This window comes from Poecilia latipinna, unplaced genomic scaffold (genome assembly GCF_001443285.1).
Source record: "Poecilia latipinna isolate Pla-1442-1.1 unplaced genomic scaffold, P_latipinna-1.0 Scaffold79, whole genome shotgun sequence".
NCBI lineage: Eukaryota > Metazoa > Chordata > Actinopteri > Cyprinodontiformes > Poeciliidae > Poecilia > Poecilia latipinna.
Window position 1 is genome coordinate 44,436 of NW_015112695.1, and position 18,354 is coordinate 62,789.

General features: G+C 41.3%; 1 protein-coding gene across 1 annotated transcript in view; it reads right to left on the reverse strand.

The window, feature by feature from the left end:
- Positions 1-16,515, reverse strand: part of gas2l1 (growth arrest-specific 2 like 1) — a 30,099-nt gene extending 13,584 nt beyond the window's left edge. The window contains exons 1-2 of the mRNA XM_015018405.1: positions 14,998-16,515; positions 5,100-5,207 (exon numbers count right to left, since the gene is read on the reverse strand). Coding sequence (XP_014873891.1) covers positions 5,100-5,207; positions 14,998-15,702 — 813 coding nt within the window. The 5' untranslated portion in view covers positions 15,703-16,515. The remainder of the gene's footprint in view (positions 1-5,099; positions 5,208-14,997) is intronic.
- Between the last annotated feature and the right edge of the window lie 1,839 nt (positions 16,516-18,354).

Below are 18,354 nucleotides of genomic sequence, written 5' to 3' on the forward strand. Positions count from 1 at the left end.
CCCCCCCCCCCCCGGTTGTTTACAACCCTTTGCTCCCCCCCCTTTTTAAAAGGGCCCCCCCCCCCCCCCCCCCACTGAATGCGAGGGCATCCAAGGCAATCCATACTGTCAAATCTGAGTGAGCTGGCACAGAGTTTATTTAATTTGCATTCACCCATGTGGCTCTGCATCTTATCAGCATGACTGTGGTCAAAAAGAGAAGGCCGACAACGGATGAACTCTACAGTCTGACTTCTGTGACTTTGTTTGCTCTGCCTCGGTGCCCTTCTACATGAAATCCATCAAAACAGCTCATCTGCTTATCTCTATCAAAGCAGTGGCTATAAACTGCTTGCTCACCACTGCTTTGACCTCCTGCCAGTAACAGGTTTACTGTCTGTGTGATGCTGTGTGACCACCACCACGAGCCAGCAGCGCAAAGCCAGTTACACGTGGTCCGAAACACGCCATCATGTTTTAAGCGTCTCTGCCGTCGGACATCAGCTAAAGAAGATTTGCGTTCTTTCTCACTCATGCATATTTGTTTTATGTTTGAATATAACTTGTTTGTTGTCATTTTATCACAGTGAGTGGCTGTGATAACGGTACCAGCAGCTGGGAATGCAAGCTACGGCTTCAGTGAAGAAGAGCAAATATGAAAAGCCTTTAAGATTGTTGTCATTTTGCAGGAGACTAAGTCACTGTGCTGTGGATGAATTAATCATTAACAGAGAAGTAGTAGTAAATGATAAAATAATAAAAGAGGCCAGACCTTCCAAAAGTATTTATACACCTTTAACCTTTCCAGAATTTACATCACCAACAAAAATTGAATGTGTTTCATTGGGAATTTAAGTGGCAATCCAACCTAAAGAAGCATAATTGAGAAGTTGGAGGAAAATCTTTTATCTTTTATTGGTTTTTACGATTTTATTATTATTATTAACCCTAAGGAAAATTCAGACCAGCTAATTGCTCTAACAAGTCACTTAATTCGTAAACAGAGTCAGAAAAAAAAACCTGTCAGGCATCAGAGTTTGGTTAGAGAACCGTAGTGAATTCCCTTGTCCTGATGGGAAAATAACAGTAAGGATCAACCTAAACATACGTCAGGAGCAACAGAGTTAAAAAAAAAAACAAAACAAAAGATGAACGTACAGGCCCCTGTGTTTCCATTCAACATAATACCTGTGACAAGACTTAAAAGTTAAAGTTTAGAGACACTCTTCATCCAATCTGACTGATTTTGGGCTTTTTTTTTTATTTTACTTTTTTCACAAAGATGATGATGATAATGCAAGATATGCAGAAACAAAATACTTAACACTTTGGAGTGTGGGTTTGTAATATAAGAAAATGTGAATAAGTTTAAACTGTATTAATTCCTTCATTCATCATCACTGCGCTTCACTTGTCTCCTCAGGTAACGACTTTCTCCCTCTGATCATTATACATCCATGATGCATCAGCATCACTGAGGAGTTCCCCCCCCCCCGGCTGACTGCTTGTGAAGGAACCATGTTCCACTTCAAAACTGCGTCTCAGCTGCCTGTTTTACAGACAGATGAGCGGGGTGAGGGGTTTCACGGGCTTTTTTTAAAACCACAGAGACACAATCCCTGTTTCTATGGGAACAGCGAACAGAGAGGCTTCTTGTCTGCTTTGCTGAGGCGTGTTCAGCCACTGTCCCGATATTAAACTCGTGGTTCATTTCAGCTGTTGTTCTCAATGTCTGGAGCCTCTCCTCCCACTGAAAAGTAACCCACACCCTAAGGACAAAAACATCCCATTACCCACCACCCCTCCGCTCACAGGGTGATGTTTGCTTTCATGACTTCATCCCGCTTCAGTGTGAGATCCTTGTCACAGCTTTAGTAGCTGAATAGGAGTCTGTAGGCTGCTTTTAAATCACAGGAGAGGAATAAAGGAAGTGTGTTGGGTGCACTTGGAGCTGCTTAGGCGAGTGCATATTCACTGTCATCCCCAGCGATGAATCAGCAGAAGGAGGAAACAGCATGAAGAGAGCCAGTCTGACAAGTCAGAGGCTCCGAGACATGAAAACAATCACAAACCCCAACACCGTCTCAAGTATGACTCTTGAACTGAAAGGACTTCTTAAAGAGACAAACACTAAAAAGAGCAGTTCACAGGGCAACTTATGAGTGATAAGATGTCAGGAAATACAGGGAGGAATTGGATTTTCCTCTTATTTTATGGTAAAATCACACTGTTTAGCTGGTTTGTTCTTAAACACTCACAAATGATTGCCTTATGTTAGTGGAAAAAAAAAAAAAAACGCTTAAAAATGAACCTATGCTGCATCAAATTCTGGATCTTTATTCAAACATACATGATGTCGGCATGAAAAAAAAAAGGATGGAAAATCCTCTCTGCGTTATGTGGAAAAAAAAGTTTGTCTTTTTTTATGTGAGTTATGTAAATATCGACTTTCACCTGTAGATGTTCTTTGAAACCTGTGTGTATTTTCTGTGATTCGGGATTTATTTTAAAGGTTTTATGCAAAACATCTTGGACTGATATAGGCAAAACAAATCCATCACATGGACATAATTACACACTGAAACAAAAAACTACAAATTTGCCTCATTTTGCCAACATTTTAAATGATCTCAGCATTTATGTATGTTATCAGCAGAAGAAGAAAGTCCAAATTAGATCTAATAATACTGGTACAGATTACTGCATCTTTATAAATTCAAAGGGTAAAACTGAATCTACTGTTTATGCTCTAACTACTTTCATACAGCTGTTTGTGTTAAGAGTTGCATACTGTAATTCAAAATAGACTATAGTAGGTAAAATACATTACAACCCATTGGATATTATATCGAAGGCAAAGACCAAATGGTGCCACCAGAAATGACAAATAATGCTAGACCTTGCAGCCAAAGAGTCTGATGGTGTAATTTAACTACATGGAAACTGGAAAACCATCCAAAGAGTCCATTAATCTGGCTCCGGTGCAGCTGAGGCAGGAGAGACCAAATCGATCTCTTCTGAACTGGCCTTCCTGTAATATGCCCAGAGGAACGGTGAGGGTACGTATCAACTCCCCAAACTGGGAGAAACATGACAACAGTCCGGCAGCTTCAGCCAAGATAAGGAGAGCGCAGGAAATTACCTAACGCTCTATTTGCGTCTGCATAGAAAAGGTTGCTTCCTGGGTGTGGGCCAGAGAAACGCAGCTTGTAAAAACTCTCACAAGACAAAGAAATCACAGAGCCGTTACATGAAAGCACTTTAAAGTGGCACTTTAAATATAGCAGCAGAATGTTTGTAGCTTTCAGCATTTACAATCGGTGCTTCGGTTTTACCGTTTCATTTAGTTCCTGTCAGTTACTCAATCTCACCATGACAAAGTATTAGGGACAGATAATTGGAGGAAAACAATGAGAAGGAAATATTTGTTTTGTGATTAAATTTGAAATGTAGTAAAAAAATTAAAATAAATAAGAGAGAGAGAAAGAGAGAGAGAGATGAAAATGTGTAACAACAACGAAGCCAAAAGGATGAGAAGAAAGCCAGAGCGGACAAGTGAGAAAAATATCAAAATAAAGTTGAAACAACAGTGGAGCAAAGACCTGCAACAATCACAGCATGTATAAATGAGCTATCGCTTTAGAACAGGATTTATTAACAAAATATGTTCTCTTAAACACGGTGGATGCAAACTCTTGGTCAGGATGGATGCTGACTCGACGCTGACCCAACCTGCTTGGAGAGAACGTAGCAGTTTCATGATTTTGCTATTTTTTTAAGATTTTATTTCCACTTTATTGTCAATATTTTCACTTAAACCACAAAACGTTTGTCTCATATTTCATCTTTACTCTTGAAATCAAATTTCAATGTCATTCTCAAGATTTCACCTTTATTTTTGCAAAAGAAGAGCGGTCCTACAGTATATGACGTACTTCTGATATCTGTCAGTATGTTAAGCGCAGCGACAGAAATTCATCCAAGAACTAATAAAACTACCGTGTCCTGATGGGAACATTTTAAAAATTATTCCTTCCACCACACCTCAATATACCTCTAAGCTTTATAAGAAACACATTCCCTTTCTGGCTATTCTGCAGGATTGAACAAAGTCACTTGAGGTTAACCAAGTTTTCTCTGGAGATCATAACTCTCAGATAGGCTCAGTTATGGTTGCAAATAATTATTTTATTTCGACATTAAAGTGCGTGTACAGACAAAGCTCCAATAGAGACACCCACAAAAGTTATCTTGCACAATATTCGGTACAGTCATTATGATGAAATTCTTCATTGGGCCAAAAGAGAATACAAAGAAAGCAGTCATGAAGTTATTAATCTGTTACTGAAATCCTGTCAAACTCCACTCATTTTCTATACAGAAAAGACTAATACATTTTGAATAATAGAGTTAAAGTGATTGAATTTATCTGCGATTTTACCACTGATGATGATAAATATTTATGTATATGTATTATGTATATGTAAAGTGCTAGGCATGGATGGAGAGGCTGTACTTTGTCTACTTTGATCTAAATTAAAATCCAAGTATGTCTTTCTTTCACTTAATTTTTGGTTTTTATTTTTTATTTTTTTACTGTAGCTCTTTTATAGGAATAGGATGTTAGGAAGGTACAATAAAGGACGACTTGAACCCCAGTCTTCAGTTTGACGAAGCCCACTTGTTCGTAGTTCAATTAACAAAACTCCTTTGAAATCTGAACATTATTTTTCTATTTCTACATGTGTGAGTTTGGTATTAAATTCGAAAAGCCTCGTTCATGAGTACGCAATCAGGAAAAATCTGCAAAAAATGTATACTTCACTGGATGCCATTTATCATTTTAACCCGTCTGTCATCAAAAGGCAGGAATACACTTTATTGTTTTAGTTTGCTCATCCGTCTTAGTGCAATCGCAGAAATTCAATCAAGTTTTAAAGTAAACATTTAACTGTTGAGTCATATCAAGAGAAGAGCTCATCTACTAACTATTTAGCACAGCTTGTGAAACTCAAGCTAATAAAGTATGAATTCAAAGTTACATATGTGCTGCACATTCAAGCGCAAAAGTAAAACACAACGCCGTTTGATAAACAACAACTCCAATAGATCAGACCTACCCTGATGAAGATCAGCGCACTGGAGTCTCCTACTTTGTACTTCCCTTCCGACACTTTAATCATAGGAAACTGAGCTGGACAGGAACACTGGCCAAGGATTTCACGTACCTGATGAGAACAAAAAAGAAAAAAGGGGGGGAAAAAAACACACACACATTATTTTAACAATGACGACGACTTACAAAGGTGACACATATATGAGGGGGAAGCCTGACAGAGATGCCTTCCTGTTCTTTGAGGAGGTCATGTTTTAGTCATAATTATGTGTAACTGGGGATTAAAGCACTTGCTAGACAAGAGTGCAGCAGCATAACAATGACTCTCCCTCACAGTGTGAGAGATGAACAGTCTCTTGGCTGCCAGGGAGTTGGAGGATGTTGGAGAGTCATCTTCCTGCCAAATCTCCTCTCCAAGCACCTCCTCGGTGATAAAACGCCGTCTTATCATAATAAAAGCTTCTCTCACCTAATCCTGTTACACAATTACGGTTTTTGAGCTCACCACAAAACATCTCAAAAACACATTTCAGCGCTTAATAATGAACTCTCTCTCTCTCTCTGAGCAGCTAATGACACATTCTCTGCTTTTGGCATCATGAACCTAAAGGGTTAAAAAAAGAAAAAAAAAAAAGCCCAGAGCGCTGAGTGGTGGTGGAGATGATGATGATGATGTAAGCAGGCCGGTTGTTGCCAGCTGGGATCTGAATCGGGAGTGAGAGCCGGCGCCCTTGCTGTGGTCGAAGGGGGTGCTTATTAGGCAACCAGGAGTCCAGACACAACTGCAGGGCGGAGTGAGATCAGCCCTCTGCTGCACATGCCGGAGCTCTGTCTGGATTGGACGGCCCGCATGTTTGCCTTGGCGTCTCTCTTTCAGACGAAGGCGTGTGCACACTTGTTGACGAGGAGGTAGAGAAAGTGGAGCACCAAAGGGGCGGAAAGCACAGGAGGACGGGATCAGTGGATGCCTCTTAACTTAGTGTGCAAGGACAACAGGGCTGAGGTGCACTGAAATAATCAAATGACACGCTAGAAGAAGATTGCGGGTTGCGAGCTTTTAAAGCCGAGATGTTTACAGCACCTTTCATGAAGTACATCAGGCTTTAGGGATATACTTTGCTTCTGGCAAGTGGCACCTTGTTATTTTCTTTAAATGGCATCCTTCTTTTATCCAACGCTAATTAAAGAGGGGCGACTCTGAGCACTAAGACTCTGCGTCTCACCTGCAGCTACGTTCTCCGTTTCACCTGCTGCACCGAAGCCTCAGCTTACTGTTTCACTCTTTCATCCACTCTGCACATTTTTCTTAAGTCTCTTTGCTGGTCGATTAGGTTAATATGAGGATGAAGTTCATGCATCATATTTTAGCGTCAGAAAAAAATAAAAACATTGAAAGTATGAAGCACAAATTGATGGAAATCAGTTTCTCCTTTGCTTTTCAAAGCGCGTTAATATTCTTTAAAGGTAATTTTCTGAAACAAAAAAAAAACAAAACATGAAGGTAAACAAGTCAGGATGACAAATTTCTCCTACAAGCCTTAAAAAACGGTTTAGCTCCGTGTTTACATATTTAGTAAATACTACATCTAAAAAAATTATTAAAATATATACTGATGTTAGTCAAGGCATTTATGGCGCATTTATCCCTGAAAAAAATCCTCGCTACAGAGCTGGAAGCGTCTCTTTGGATCCACATAAAATGTGAGGAAAAACTAACAGCAGACAGATTGACAGAGTGGTGAAACAGACCTTTAGAATGATGTTTTGTTACTGTAATGTTGAAAACCTACAAGCGTGAGCTGATTATATACAGAAGTGTGTGACTTGGTGACAGGAACATGCTGATGCACGTATGTGAACATCAGAATAATGACGGTCGGAACAGGAGCAAAAATTTTATCTTTGTGAATACTGGCATCATTTCAGTGTTACGGGTGACTGTTCACCACAGCGATGAGTTACAGGAAGGTTTGGTTCACCAAGAGCGCCTTCAAATGTTTTTTAGGATCCCAAGCTAACTGTTCTTAGTCATTTCTCATGACTTTTTCTCACTGGAAACATCGGAATATAAATCTTCACGTTTTGAACCCAAATTCAAACTGCAGACATTCCTATCACTACTTTTTTCCTGGATGTACTTGTACTCTGGGATGGTGGCACAAACATATAATGTCATCACTTTCAGCTGTTTTCTCAGCTGCCTTGTGCTTGTTTGTTGGGGGGGGGGGTTTCCCTTTCACGCCATTTTACATATTTCCTCGTTTCTGTCATGGAAATGAATGTAACAATCAAACAACAGAACAGAAAACGTAGAGCTGTTAAAATTATTATATAGTATATACCATTTATTATTTTTGTTGTTGTTTTGCTTGGGCACTTTACTCTTTCTTTGCTACCCCTTCAACAATTCAGCTTCATAAAATGACCAGCCCATTTTGGAAAAACTGCGACCGGTGAGTTAATGGAAAGATTGCTATAACAACCGACACAAACACACACACAGACCCGCTGTTCCTTTTTTTCACTGTGCAGCTAGTACTCACCTCAACTGAGGTCATGGGTTTTTTTTTTTCAAGGGAGGAGCACCACGACTCACACATGAAGAACAGAGCAGGAAAATGAACAGTAACGTCTCTGAATGATAACCTAATCAATAAACACTCTGACAGTTTAAGTGTTTATATTGTAGAAGTGTGTGCAGCTTCCCATGTCTTCATCGTGTCAACAAGACTAGAAATACTGAAACTAAAGCATAAATTCACACACACACACACACACACACACACACACACACACACAGACGGCAGAAGGAGATGGAAGGGGTGGAGTGAGAAAAGGTCAGGCAGGAAACATGCGGAAGTGAGCAGGAACGCTGAGAAAAACTACGGGAGGAATTGCAGACCCAGATGACCCAGATGAGAAACAATTTCAGCGAGAGTTGCAGATGTTTGAGAGAAAAGCAAAGAGTGACTGAACATTAGATCGCACGCCCCCACTACCCTTTTCTTAGAACCTCCTGTTTCTATCTTAAGATAAGCAACACGGACGTGTTTTCCCTAAGAACAGAAAGAGAAACGAGTGATGTTCTCTTTAAGCCGAGCCTCTGCATTTGTCCTCGGATTGTTTCAGGTATAATTAACATTCCTTTAAAAATGCCTCTGCTCAGATCGCGTCATATCTGCCCAGAGTGAGTCAACAATCTCCTAATTTTTTTTTCCCTTCCTGACCTGCAAACTTCTCAGGGCCCCTTCATGATAGAGATAGGCAGGCAGAACCCTTGGGAAGAGCACAGGAAACAGGACAGGAGGAGATAAAAAGCTGTTTAGGTTTTACTATCCATTTTCTTTATTGATTCAAGTATAGATTATACATTTAACACTACCAGATGGCCTTAAAATAACATTGTGGCCAAGCAAAGCGGTATTGTACAAAGTGTGTCTGCCCTTAGAGGGCTTTGCAAATGTAGTCCTGACCCTTGAACTTCTGAACCTTTTGTCACATTACAAACCCAAGATCCAGCGCTGCTGGGATCTAATGTGAAAGTCCATCCGAAGCTTCTCGCAGATGATGGGAGGATGGGCTAATGAGAGGGAAATCCTTGACTAAGTAAAAACATTCGGAAATTTACTAGTGATCCTGATCTGTCATGCACTACTTTGTGTTTCGGTCTATGTCATCAAATCCCAATAAAATAAATGTTTGTGGTTGTAATACAGCAGAACGTTACGAAAAATTAACGGGGTATTAATATGTTTGTAAAGCACTGTTTTACTGATACAGAGTTCTTGCCTGGAAGTCCCTCACACTCTGGGAAGCTCATTTTCAGTTTTGTCCCTCGTGACTCATCTCAGGACCAGGCGGTTTGCTGGAGCGCATTCATCAACATTAGGTGTGCTGGTCCACTCATTTTATTGGCTCGTTTTATGGGGTTTCTGCAGAGCTCAAAGTGCTGCTACACTCCAAACGATAAAGAAGAAACATTACAACCCGCTTCAAGTTTCCCTCTTTTTGTAGGACGATGTATTAAAAACCAGAGAACAGAGAATTTAAAGAGGTTTTTTTTAAATAAATGTAGAACAAGACTCTTCTTTCAGTTTATCTCTCCACAGCCTGAAGCCTGTATATTTTCCAGAAGAGGAATATGCCTGGCAGAATAAAAGTGTTTTAAAGTTTTTGAACCACCATCGTACATATCTAATTTTACTTCCCCTCACAAACACACACAATAAACCAGAATTGCTCCAATCCTGTAGCTCATAAATGCAACACGGTCTGCGTACAAATTAACTTTGTAGCCAGCATGGGGTGCAGGGAGGTGCAAAATTACAGCATGAATGACAATAATGTTTTCTCTAATTATATTAAAGCTGTAGCCTGAGGGATGGAGCTGAAGCACAGAGTTGGTGCGGTGTGTGTGCAACAGGCCCGACCAGCAGAGGAGTGACAGAAAAACAGATGGATGGACGCCTCTGGGTCACGTAGATCAGTTAAAACACTAACATGGGGAGGAGGAATAGATTGTACACATTGATAATGAGTTTAGAGGCCACGGCTATTTGTGCCTTTCTGTGCGATAATGATTCGTTTTGCCATTGAAGCGTAACGGAGGTGGCCTAAACGGGAGAAGATCTAAGCCACTGGGTTTATCCGTGGATGCTTCACCATTCGTATTACACTGCGTTGGTCCATCACTTCAAAGCCCAATTAATACATTGAGGTTTTGTGGTTGAAAAAGCTCAAGAGGTATGAATACTTTTTTAAGGCTCTGCAAATATATCCATACTCTCGCTGACTAAGCAAAAAAAAAAAAAAAAAATTGAAGCAGCTCTCATCAAGGTTCCAGACAGCAGCTGCTTAGCTAAGCAAGTCACAACAGGAGCAAAGATTGGCCCAACAAAAGTCGATGATAACCATCACCTCAAGGGGTTACATGTAAACACACTATCCTAAGGTCTCTTTTCTTATCCAATCAGAAACTTCAGTATAAAATCTTATGTCTGTTTCTTATCTTTTTTGTTAACAACCATCATGTTATGGAGAGCTGAGAGGTGCCTGTTAGATAAACAATTACTTTATCTGAAAGAAGGCTTTCACGCGGCTTCATGATTTGTGTAGGTACTCCAGATAGTATGGCTAAAATGTAATCGTACCTGCTCCACCGCATGAGAGGGACGATGCGGCAAGGGAAGTTATTCCCTGTAAATCGATACTTGTCTTCTGACAACATGACAAACGGCCCATCAGGTGCAGAAGAGATAACAGAAACTGAAAGGCATCGAGTGCTATAAGTGCATACCTCTGCTGCAATCAAACAACAACGCAATCAATCAGACCGGGAAGTTAAATATCAGTCCAGAGTCTAACCCGTTTGCCAATATGTTTCGAAAGAGGCTCAGCAGCATTCTGCACTCATATTCATGGGAAACGTTAGGGGAATTCATGCTCAGCGTCAGTCTGAGATCAGGCTGTTGCGGAAAACACCTACTGAATGATAGCTCATAATTGCTGAAAGAAGCCTGACCAGACAGACACTTGATTGAATGGCAATCATGCAAATGATCAGCTGATCAAACGCTCCAGTAAAGGCATAAAGTGGGTATTATGCAAAGTGAGGAGTCAGCCGTTTCCATCCACGGCCTGCTTCCCTGAACACAGAGAGGAGGCAAAGGAGCGACGGCTGCAGCACAGGAAAACCTTTAAAACACTAAAGACAATGAGTGCATGTGACACTGAAGGCTGCCACGCTCCCTCGACAAAGCATCTGAGCGTGGTCCAACGTAAAGCGGGATGACCTACTTTCCCCCTCGCTCTCTCCACTGTAGCCCTGCCTCCCAAAGTAGCATCCACTGCAGTCAGGTTTAACAGAGTGTACAGTGAAGCCACTCTCTAGGCGCACTGTCTGTTGTCTGCACCCCCTTTTTTTTTTTTTTTTATTCCATGAATGCCCGGCTTGAGCCCGAAGCTTAATACAAGTAGGGTCCGATAAGACAGATTCGTTCTCTTCTCTGAATCACGAGGCGTCCCCGCTGAGAGATGGAGATGTCTGCTTTTGATTGCCTCCCTGCCAACTGCAGCTGCCTATTCCTTTCCTACCTTCAAGGACACCAACAAAACACACGGTCACACTCTGCGTTCTGGTGTCTCCGGGGTAGAGACGGGGTGGGGGAAGGGAGCGACGGCTCACGTATGAACTAAAGAAGGGCTGAACGTGAAGCCTGAGGTGGGAAAAGATATGAACCAGTTTGCACGAGTGAGCAGGCAGAAGGAATGACGCTGACTGAAGAAATTCAATCAAAAACATTGCATCCTTATGCTCTATAAACTGACTTTAGATCAGAGGAAGACGTAGAGGTGGTGAATGTTGACATGAGGGTGTGTAACAAGAAAAGTCAACAGCTAATCCCCACTGTGTCCAGCAAGTAGTGGATGTGACACATCATCAGCTTACCGACTCACCTGACGGTTGTGTAGGTATTTTCAGAGTTAATCACCTATATTGCATTATTTTATAAAACAAAAAAACCACTCTGTAATTACTAAGACACTAAGAGGAAGCTGAATTTTAAGCTGAATTTGATCAATAAACATTCTCAGTCTTCTTGAATAATCATATAGATTTGAATTATTTCCAAATTTTAAACAACAGGAATACTCTATCAAACCACAAGTTAATTTATAAGAGTACAGTCAGACACACCAGCGTTTGAAATGATGCAGCATGTAGAAGAGTCTGAATAGCTAAAGAGCATCCACCCATCTTCTGCTTGGGTGGGTGTTGAATTTCTTTAATGGTCAACTACACCCCGGACAGATCATTGGGCAGCAACCATGCACACAAACCTGAGGAGAATTAGTTACAAAAGTAACTAATTAACTGATCTGTATTTGTAATCACACATCTATCTGAACTGTGGGGAAAATACTGCAGGACCAGGGAAGAATCCACGCTGGTACGCCAAGCGCCTGCACACTGCGAGCAGAAAGGGCATGGCCAGGATTTGAACCCAGGACCTTCTTGCTGCTGGGAGTCAGTGCAGCTGAAGTGGTCTTGGGGTGAAAGGCTTCACACATGTTAACAGCACAGCTCACATTTTCTGCTTGAAATTTAAACTGGATTCATGTGATTATTCATGATGTCCTGCATGTGATGTAAACAATGATTTAGCTGTTATGTCCTCTCTAAGATATGAAAACCAGACTGAGGGTTTGGAGCATAGCCATCTGCAGAATCATCTTTGATACATCAATCTAAAGTGAAAAGCATGTAATAAAGTAGGACTGTGCATGACTGGCAGAGCAGTTGTGTATTTTTTTTTAACATTTGGTTTACATAATGAGACCATTACAGTGGATAGGCAAAATAGTAAAATTAAATTGCAGGCAAAAGTGTGACAAATAGCAGCTGTAAAGATTAAATAAATATCTCAACTAAATACATAAAAATACCCTTGATAATACTCAGCTACTTAAATCCATCAGCCTCCTATCTAACAACAGTTCCTTGTTTTTTTTGTTTGTTTGTTTTAAATGGCTTATTTTAGTCACTTCTCTCCGTTTTGTGCAGCTAAAATGTAGTTTTCAAAGAGGAAGAGGACTGAATTCTCAGACAGATGATAACCGAGAGGGATGCTTTCAATATCAGTCAGAAGCTCTGCAGTATGAGTGTCTCTCTTTCTCCGACACATGACACTGTGACCGCTCAGGGGCAGAGGGATGGTGACTGAAAAGGAAAAGACGGGCATATGCATCAGCGGCGCTCCTTCTAAACGTTCTGTCCCAAAATGCGTTGGCTTGTATAATCCTCAGTCATATGAGCGAGAGTGTGTGGACTCAGATGCTAGACAAGTACAGAGCACATCCTCCTCCTATTTCTGTCTGCAGAGGTCACAAAAAAAAAAAAAAAAAGCGCTCCACTCTGCTGTCTGAAAAGCATGAGTGTGCCCGGCGTCCGCCGTCTCCTCTCCTGCCGCCCCGTTGGCTCTCAGATCATCGTTGTGAAAGACGGGCATTGTTCCTCTCATCAGCATGAAAATATTAACTCCACCACCATTCTTGCAGCCAAGCCAAAGCATGTGTTCTGCCTCATTGGCTTTGCTCTGGTCTGCTGAGGTCCAGCAACTTCTAATAAAGATCAACCAGTTCAATACGGATTAGAAGACAAAAAAGGCTGGAGTAAAACAACATTTGGTGGCTGCTGCAGAGTGCTAATTATCGCATCAGTTGTCATGTTAACTATTCTTGGTAGCCAAGCTGACTGAGAAGAGACTCAAAAAGTCTGTTTTTTTAGAAGTCATTCGTGAGGAAGAGTAATTATCTGTGGGTGATGGGCTTTCTGACTGCTTAGTTGAAAAAATTTTTAAAAAATATGTGCACAGTCACTCACACTACAGGAAATCTACAAACTTGAAGAGACACTTTCAGAAAGACACTTGCACACATTTCGTATGCAATTACTCTGGGAGAAATCAGGATTCCCAACAGCTGCTAAAATACGGGAACAAAATACGCTGGATTATATTTACTTTGAGCCAAGGCTAAAGGGAGAGTTGTTGTGGGAAAGCATGTTCTTATGTCCTGGGGGAAAGATTAAATGTGTTGATTACATGTGAGCAGAGAAATCATCACAGGTCATAAAGCAGCTATGACACGTTTAGTTTGCCTGGGGGCAAACATACAGGTGCATCTCATTAAATTAGAATATCAGTGAGAAGTCAGTTTATTTTAGCTATTTCATTTCTGGAGGACAATAGATTTCAGCTTCATTACATAGAATGATGAATTTACAGTGTTTACTTTGGTTTATTTTGATTCTTATGATTTTGTTTTGATAATAAAAGCACATTTAGCTTCTCAGAAAAATAAAAACCTAATATATAAACATTTTTCAATACAAACATGTACATGTACTGAGTTTACACTACATACACTCAGTGCCTGGTTGGGCTTCCTTTTGCATGAATTACTGCATTAATGAGGCGTGGCATGGAGCTCAGCCTGCGGTTCTGCTGAGGTGCTCAGGAAGCCCAGGTTGCTTTCATAGCAGCCTCCAGCTTGTCTCAATTGTCGGCTCAGGTGTTTCTTATTCTCCTGCTGACAACAATCCAAATATTACCTGTGTGGTTCAGATCAGGAAAGCATGAAGTTCCTTAAAATGTCTTGGTAAACGGCTGGGAACACATCAGACTTGATAAAGCCTCATTGGACCTGTTCAGCAGATTCCCCAAACCATGACCCACCGTGGAAACTGCACACTACACGCTTACCTGTTATTTGTGCGGCTTATTCTACCACACATTTTTCCCTCCACTCAATTTTCCAATATGCTTGGATATGCAACGACTGAGTGACAGAGCAGGCACATCTTATTCAGTCCTCAACTCGGTTGTCCCCAGTTCAGTTCCTGACCCTGGGTCATTTTCTGCAAGTCTTCTCCTTCTCTCTCTGCCCTCTTTCCTGTCCATCTACTGTTGAATCAATGCCACATTTGCCTCAAAATCCTCTAAAAATAAATAAATAATAAAAAAAAAGCTTGGATACAGCAGCCAGCTTCTTTATCAATGACCTTCTGTGGTTTGCCCTCTACGTGGAAGGCGTCAGTGGCTGTGTTCTGGAAAACTGTCGAGTCGGCAATCTTCCTATGCTTGTGTAGGTCATAACATACATTTTTTTTGGTTTTGTTTTAGAAATTGTTAGTTTTATTGGTCTTGTGCATTGTAATGATTTTCTGACAAACTGAATTTTGGCTGAAAGCCATAAATCATCAAGAATATGATATAACTGTGTAATTAATCTCCAGGTTTAAGTTTTCAATGATGCTCCAACTTACTTGAATCCACCTTTAGTGAGTATAGCAACAGAAAACAACAATGTTGAGAAACTTCATGTTTTCATCAACAACTCACCAGTTCATCCAGGTTTCGCATGTCGCATAAAACTCTCTTCTGCGGCCAGACGTACGGCTCCGGCTCCGGTTCCTCCTCATCCTCCACACTGTGACAGCTCTCCTTCCGACTGTAACACCTGCTCGGTGAGCTCATCTCTTCGGCCTGCTCGGCTCCCTCGGCCCGCAGGCTCTCCTGATCCCGGATCTCCTCTTCGATCTCCTCCTCCAGCTGGATCAGCATGGGCGCAAGCATGCCAAACTTGGACCCCCGCCGCGCCACCTCCAGGAGACACAGGATGAAATTCTTCTCGTTGCATCTCTCCACCAGGTCGTTGGTCTCAAACATGAGGACGTCCTTGATCCAGAGCTCCTGCCTGCACCAGGTGATGAAGTTGGAGACATTATCCCTCGCCAGGAACGAGCCGGGGATCACGTTTCGTGACTGGAAGACCACATCCTTCGACGGCACCTTCATGGACTTCGCAGCCTCCTGGTTCTCCGACTGGAATTCCTGCGCTGCGCGGTTCACGGTGTTGGCGTGCCGACACAGGGCGCAGCCCGTCTCCAGCGCATCCATGAACGTGTCCGCAGTGACGTCCAGGTCGTAGAGGGTCTTCAGCCATTCAGCCAGGTCCTCCTTCATGGCATACAGGTATTCTTCACTGGATTTAAAGGGCCGGATGCTCTTGGAGGCGGCGGACTGAATGTTGCTCTGATCAGCCATATTGTCGAAATATGTATCAATAAAGTCTTACTTGATCATCCCCGACTGTCTCATTGCAGAACTGCACTCCGAAGCCTCAGCCACAAAACAAAGCGCAATGACCGTTTTGACGCACCCATGCCGATTTGCATGTGCGGTTCTGAACTGAAGCTAATTGAAGCCAGGCTTTGTGTTGTCAGGAGCATATCGGGATGCGGGGCTGCCGTGGCGCATGGATGCGTATTCCGGATGTCTGCGAAACCCGCTTCCTCTACGGAGCGCATCGCAGGGTTCCGAGGAGTGGGAGCGAAAAAAAAAAAAAAGGTTCAGTCCGCCGACGCCCGCCGACGCTCACCCCGATCCCCGGTTAATCCACCCGACGGCCGGCGGTTCCTGTCGGCCACACACTTCCACGTGTCGCCATGTCTGTCGGAGGCCCACCAGCTCCTCGTCGGGAGAAATCACGACCACTGAGCAGCTCACAGTCCACAGCTCATTTCCCTGCAAATAGGCTCAGCCCATGTCGCACCGCCTCTTGCGCTGAATATGTTGACCTGCTGCGGCTTAAACCAGCAGAGCGACTCGGAGGCACATCCCATTATGAGGGATAAACGCTGGAAGAGGAAAACTTTAACCCTATGTTCACCAAGTAAGCGCTGAACAAAAAGTGGCTGGATTGGGTCAGGAAACCAGCAGCTGACCAAAAACAGGACAGAAATAATTTGACTCATTTACAGTCATGTTCAAGACTGATGATTACAGGCCAGACAGTATGACTCAGGTTAATGAAAATAGCGAAACTATCACCGTGAATTCCCTTATTTCATAATGCAAATGTGATTCCTGCGTTCATATTTTATAATTGTTAAATTATAAAATAAACCGACTTAAATTGTATACATTTTTAACATTTTGGATCAGTTATCTGTTGAGGTTTTTATTTAATCGAAAACTACAACGGACTGCATGCATGAAGTGAAAAGAAAACAATCATTTTTTAATTTACCAAAAAAAACAAAAACATAAAAAGTTCCCTATGGATTTGTATGCACCCCGTTTACTCTTATACCCTTAACATTTTTTTTTTTAGCTTCAAACTAAGTTAGCCACTTTAAATGTAAAAGTGGATTAGGTAGTTTTCTTCATTTTTCATATTCATGGAAAGGGCTCACTCAGCAGGTCTTATTCTATTAAGTAAAATTTAAATTTTGCTTTGAATGATGTCAATGACTCATTTAATTAACATTTAATTGAATACATGTTAAAGAAATATATCTTGTTTCACCGCTCAAGCCGAATCTAATTTTGTAGCAAAAGGAAAAAAAGTGATTCTTTGAATTGATAAGGGCTGACCTCCATTATAGAGCAAATGCATCACACAGGTCAGGGATAAAATTGAGATTTCCATAGAAGAATTAGCTGATAAAACTGTCCAAAGCTTTGAACATTTCACTGAGCACAGTTCAGTTCAATCCCTCTTCTAAAAATGTAAAGAATATGGGACAACTGCTAAGCCACCAAAACTAACTGCAAGCAGAGTGTTGGCCAAGAGACCCAAAGTTCTGGAGGAGCTGCAAAGACTCACAGCTCAGGTTGGAAAACATATCAACACGAACACTATAGTTGATTACAAATATCCATCTTTTTTTTTTAGATTTTTGTTGCTAAAAAAGAACAAGAAAATATGTTTTGTTTCCACCTTACAATGATGTGCTACTTTATCGTTGTCAATGACAGACCATCTTGATGTTTTTGGTCGTAATGTTGCAAAGTACAAAAAGCTAAATGAGTATTATTCGACTGAAAGGTCAGCTCTATTCTCAAACCTGTACATTGCTGTACCAACGATTAAAAGATGGTCGAGTTAGAAGTACCAACAACCTTTTAAAAATGACTACAAGTTTGTTAACTTGTTACAAATTAACAATCTACTTTAAGATGCTTCAATATCTTCAAACTCTAGGATAGAAAAAGACAGAGACCGGTGAGATATCTATTCCAATATTCAAGTTACTCAGACTGGTAACAAAGTACAAAATAAAATTTCCAGAGATAAGAGCACATGATCTACCACGGGTATGATAAGACTTTTGTTATTCATTTACAGCAGAACAGGTCTGCTAGTAATGTAATTAGAGCAGTCTTCAGCAGCTGACAGATCTGTCTAAGATATAACAGTAACAATAATTCAACGTACAGCGAGGAAGACCACACTGGTCTCAAATGATCAACTTCATGCTCTTCTAGCTTGATTTGTGAAAAATTCACATGTCAAAGGAAATATCCTACATTTTGAAGAACAAGCAACCACTAAAAAATGCTAACCATGGTCTCAGTGAGAAGGGAGCGTTTACCACTCGTTCAGCAAAATGAACACCTTTGAATATTTAGTCAGACGAATAGCTGCTTTAAACCTCTTTAAATAAAACATCTTGTAATTTTAATTTGATGTGTGCAGCCCAGATGTTTGAGGTCAAATTTTTTAGAGTCAGTGTTTTCAGAAAAAGAATTTAAAAAAAATCTTACCTGTTTGAACAGCCAGGTCAGTGGATGGCTCTCCTCCTGCTGCACATTGTGGTAGCACACAGCATGACTTGATGTCTTGTGTTAAAGGCATAACTAGAGTGACAGCAGTCAGTGCTCTAAGAAATTAATGGTAGCCTTCAGTAGGAA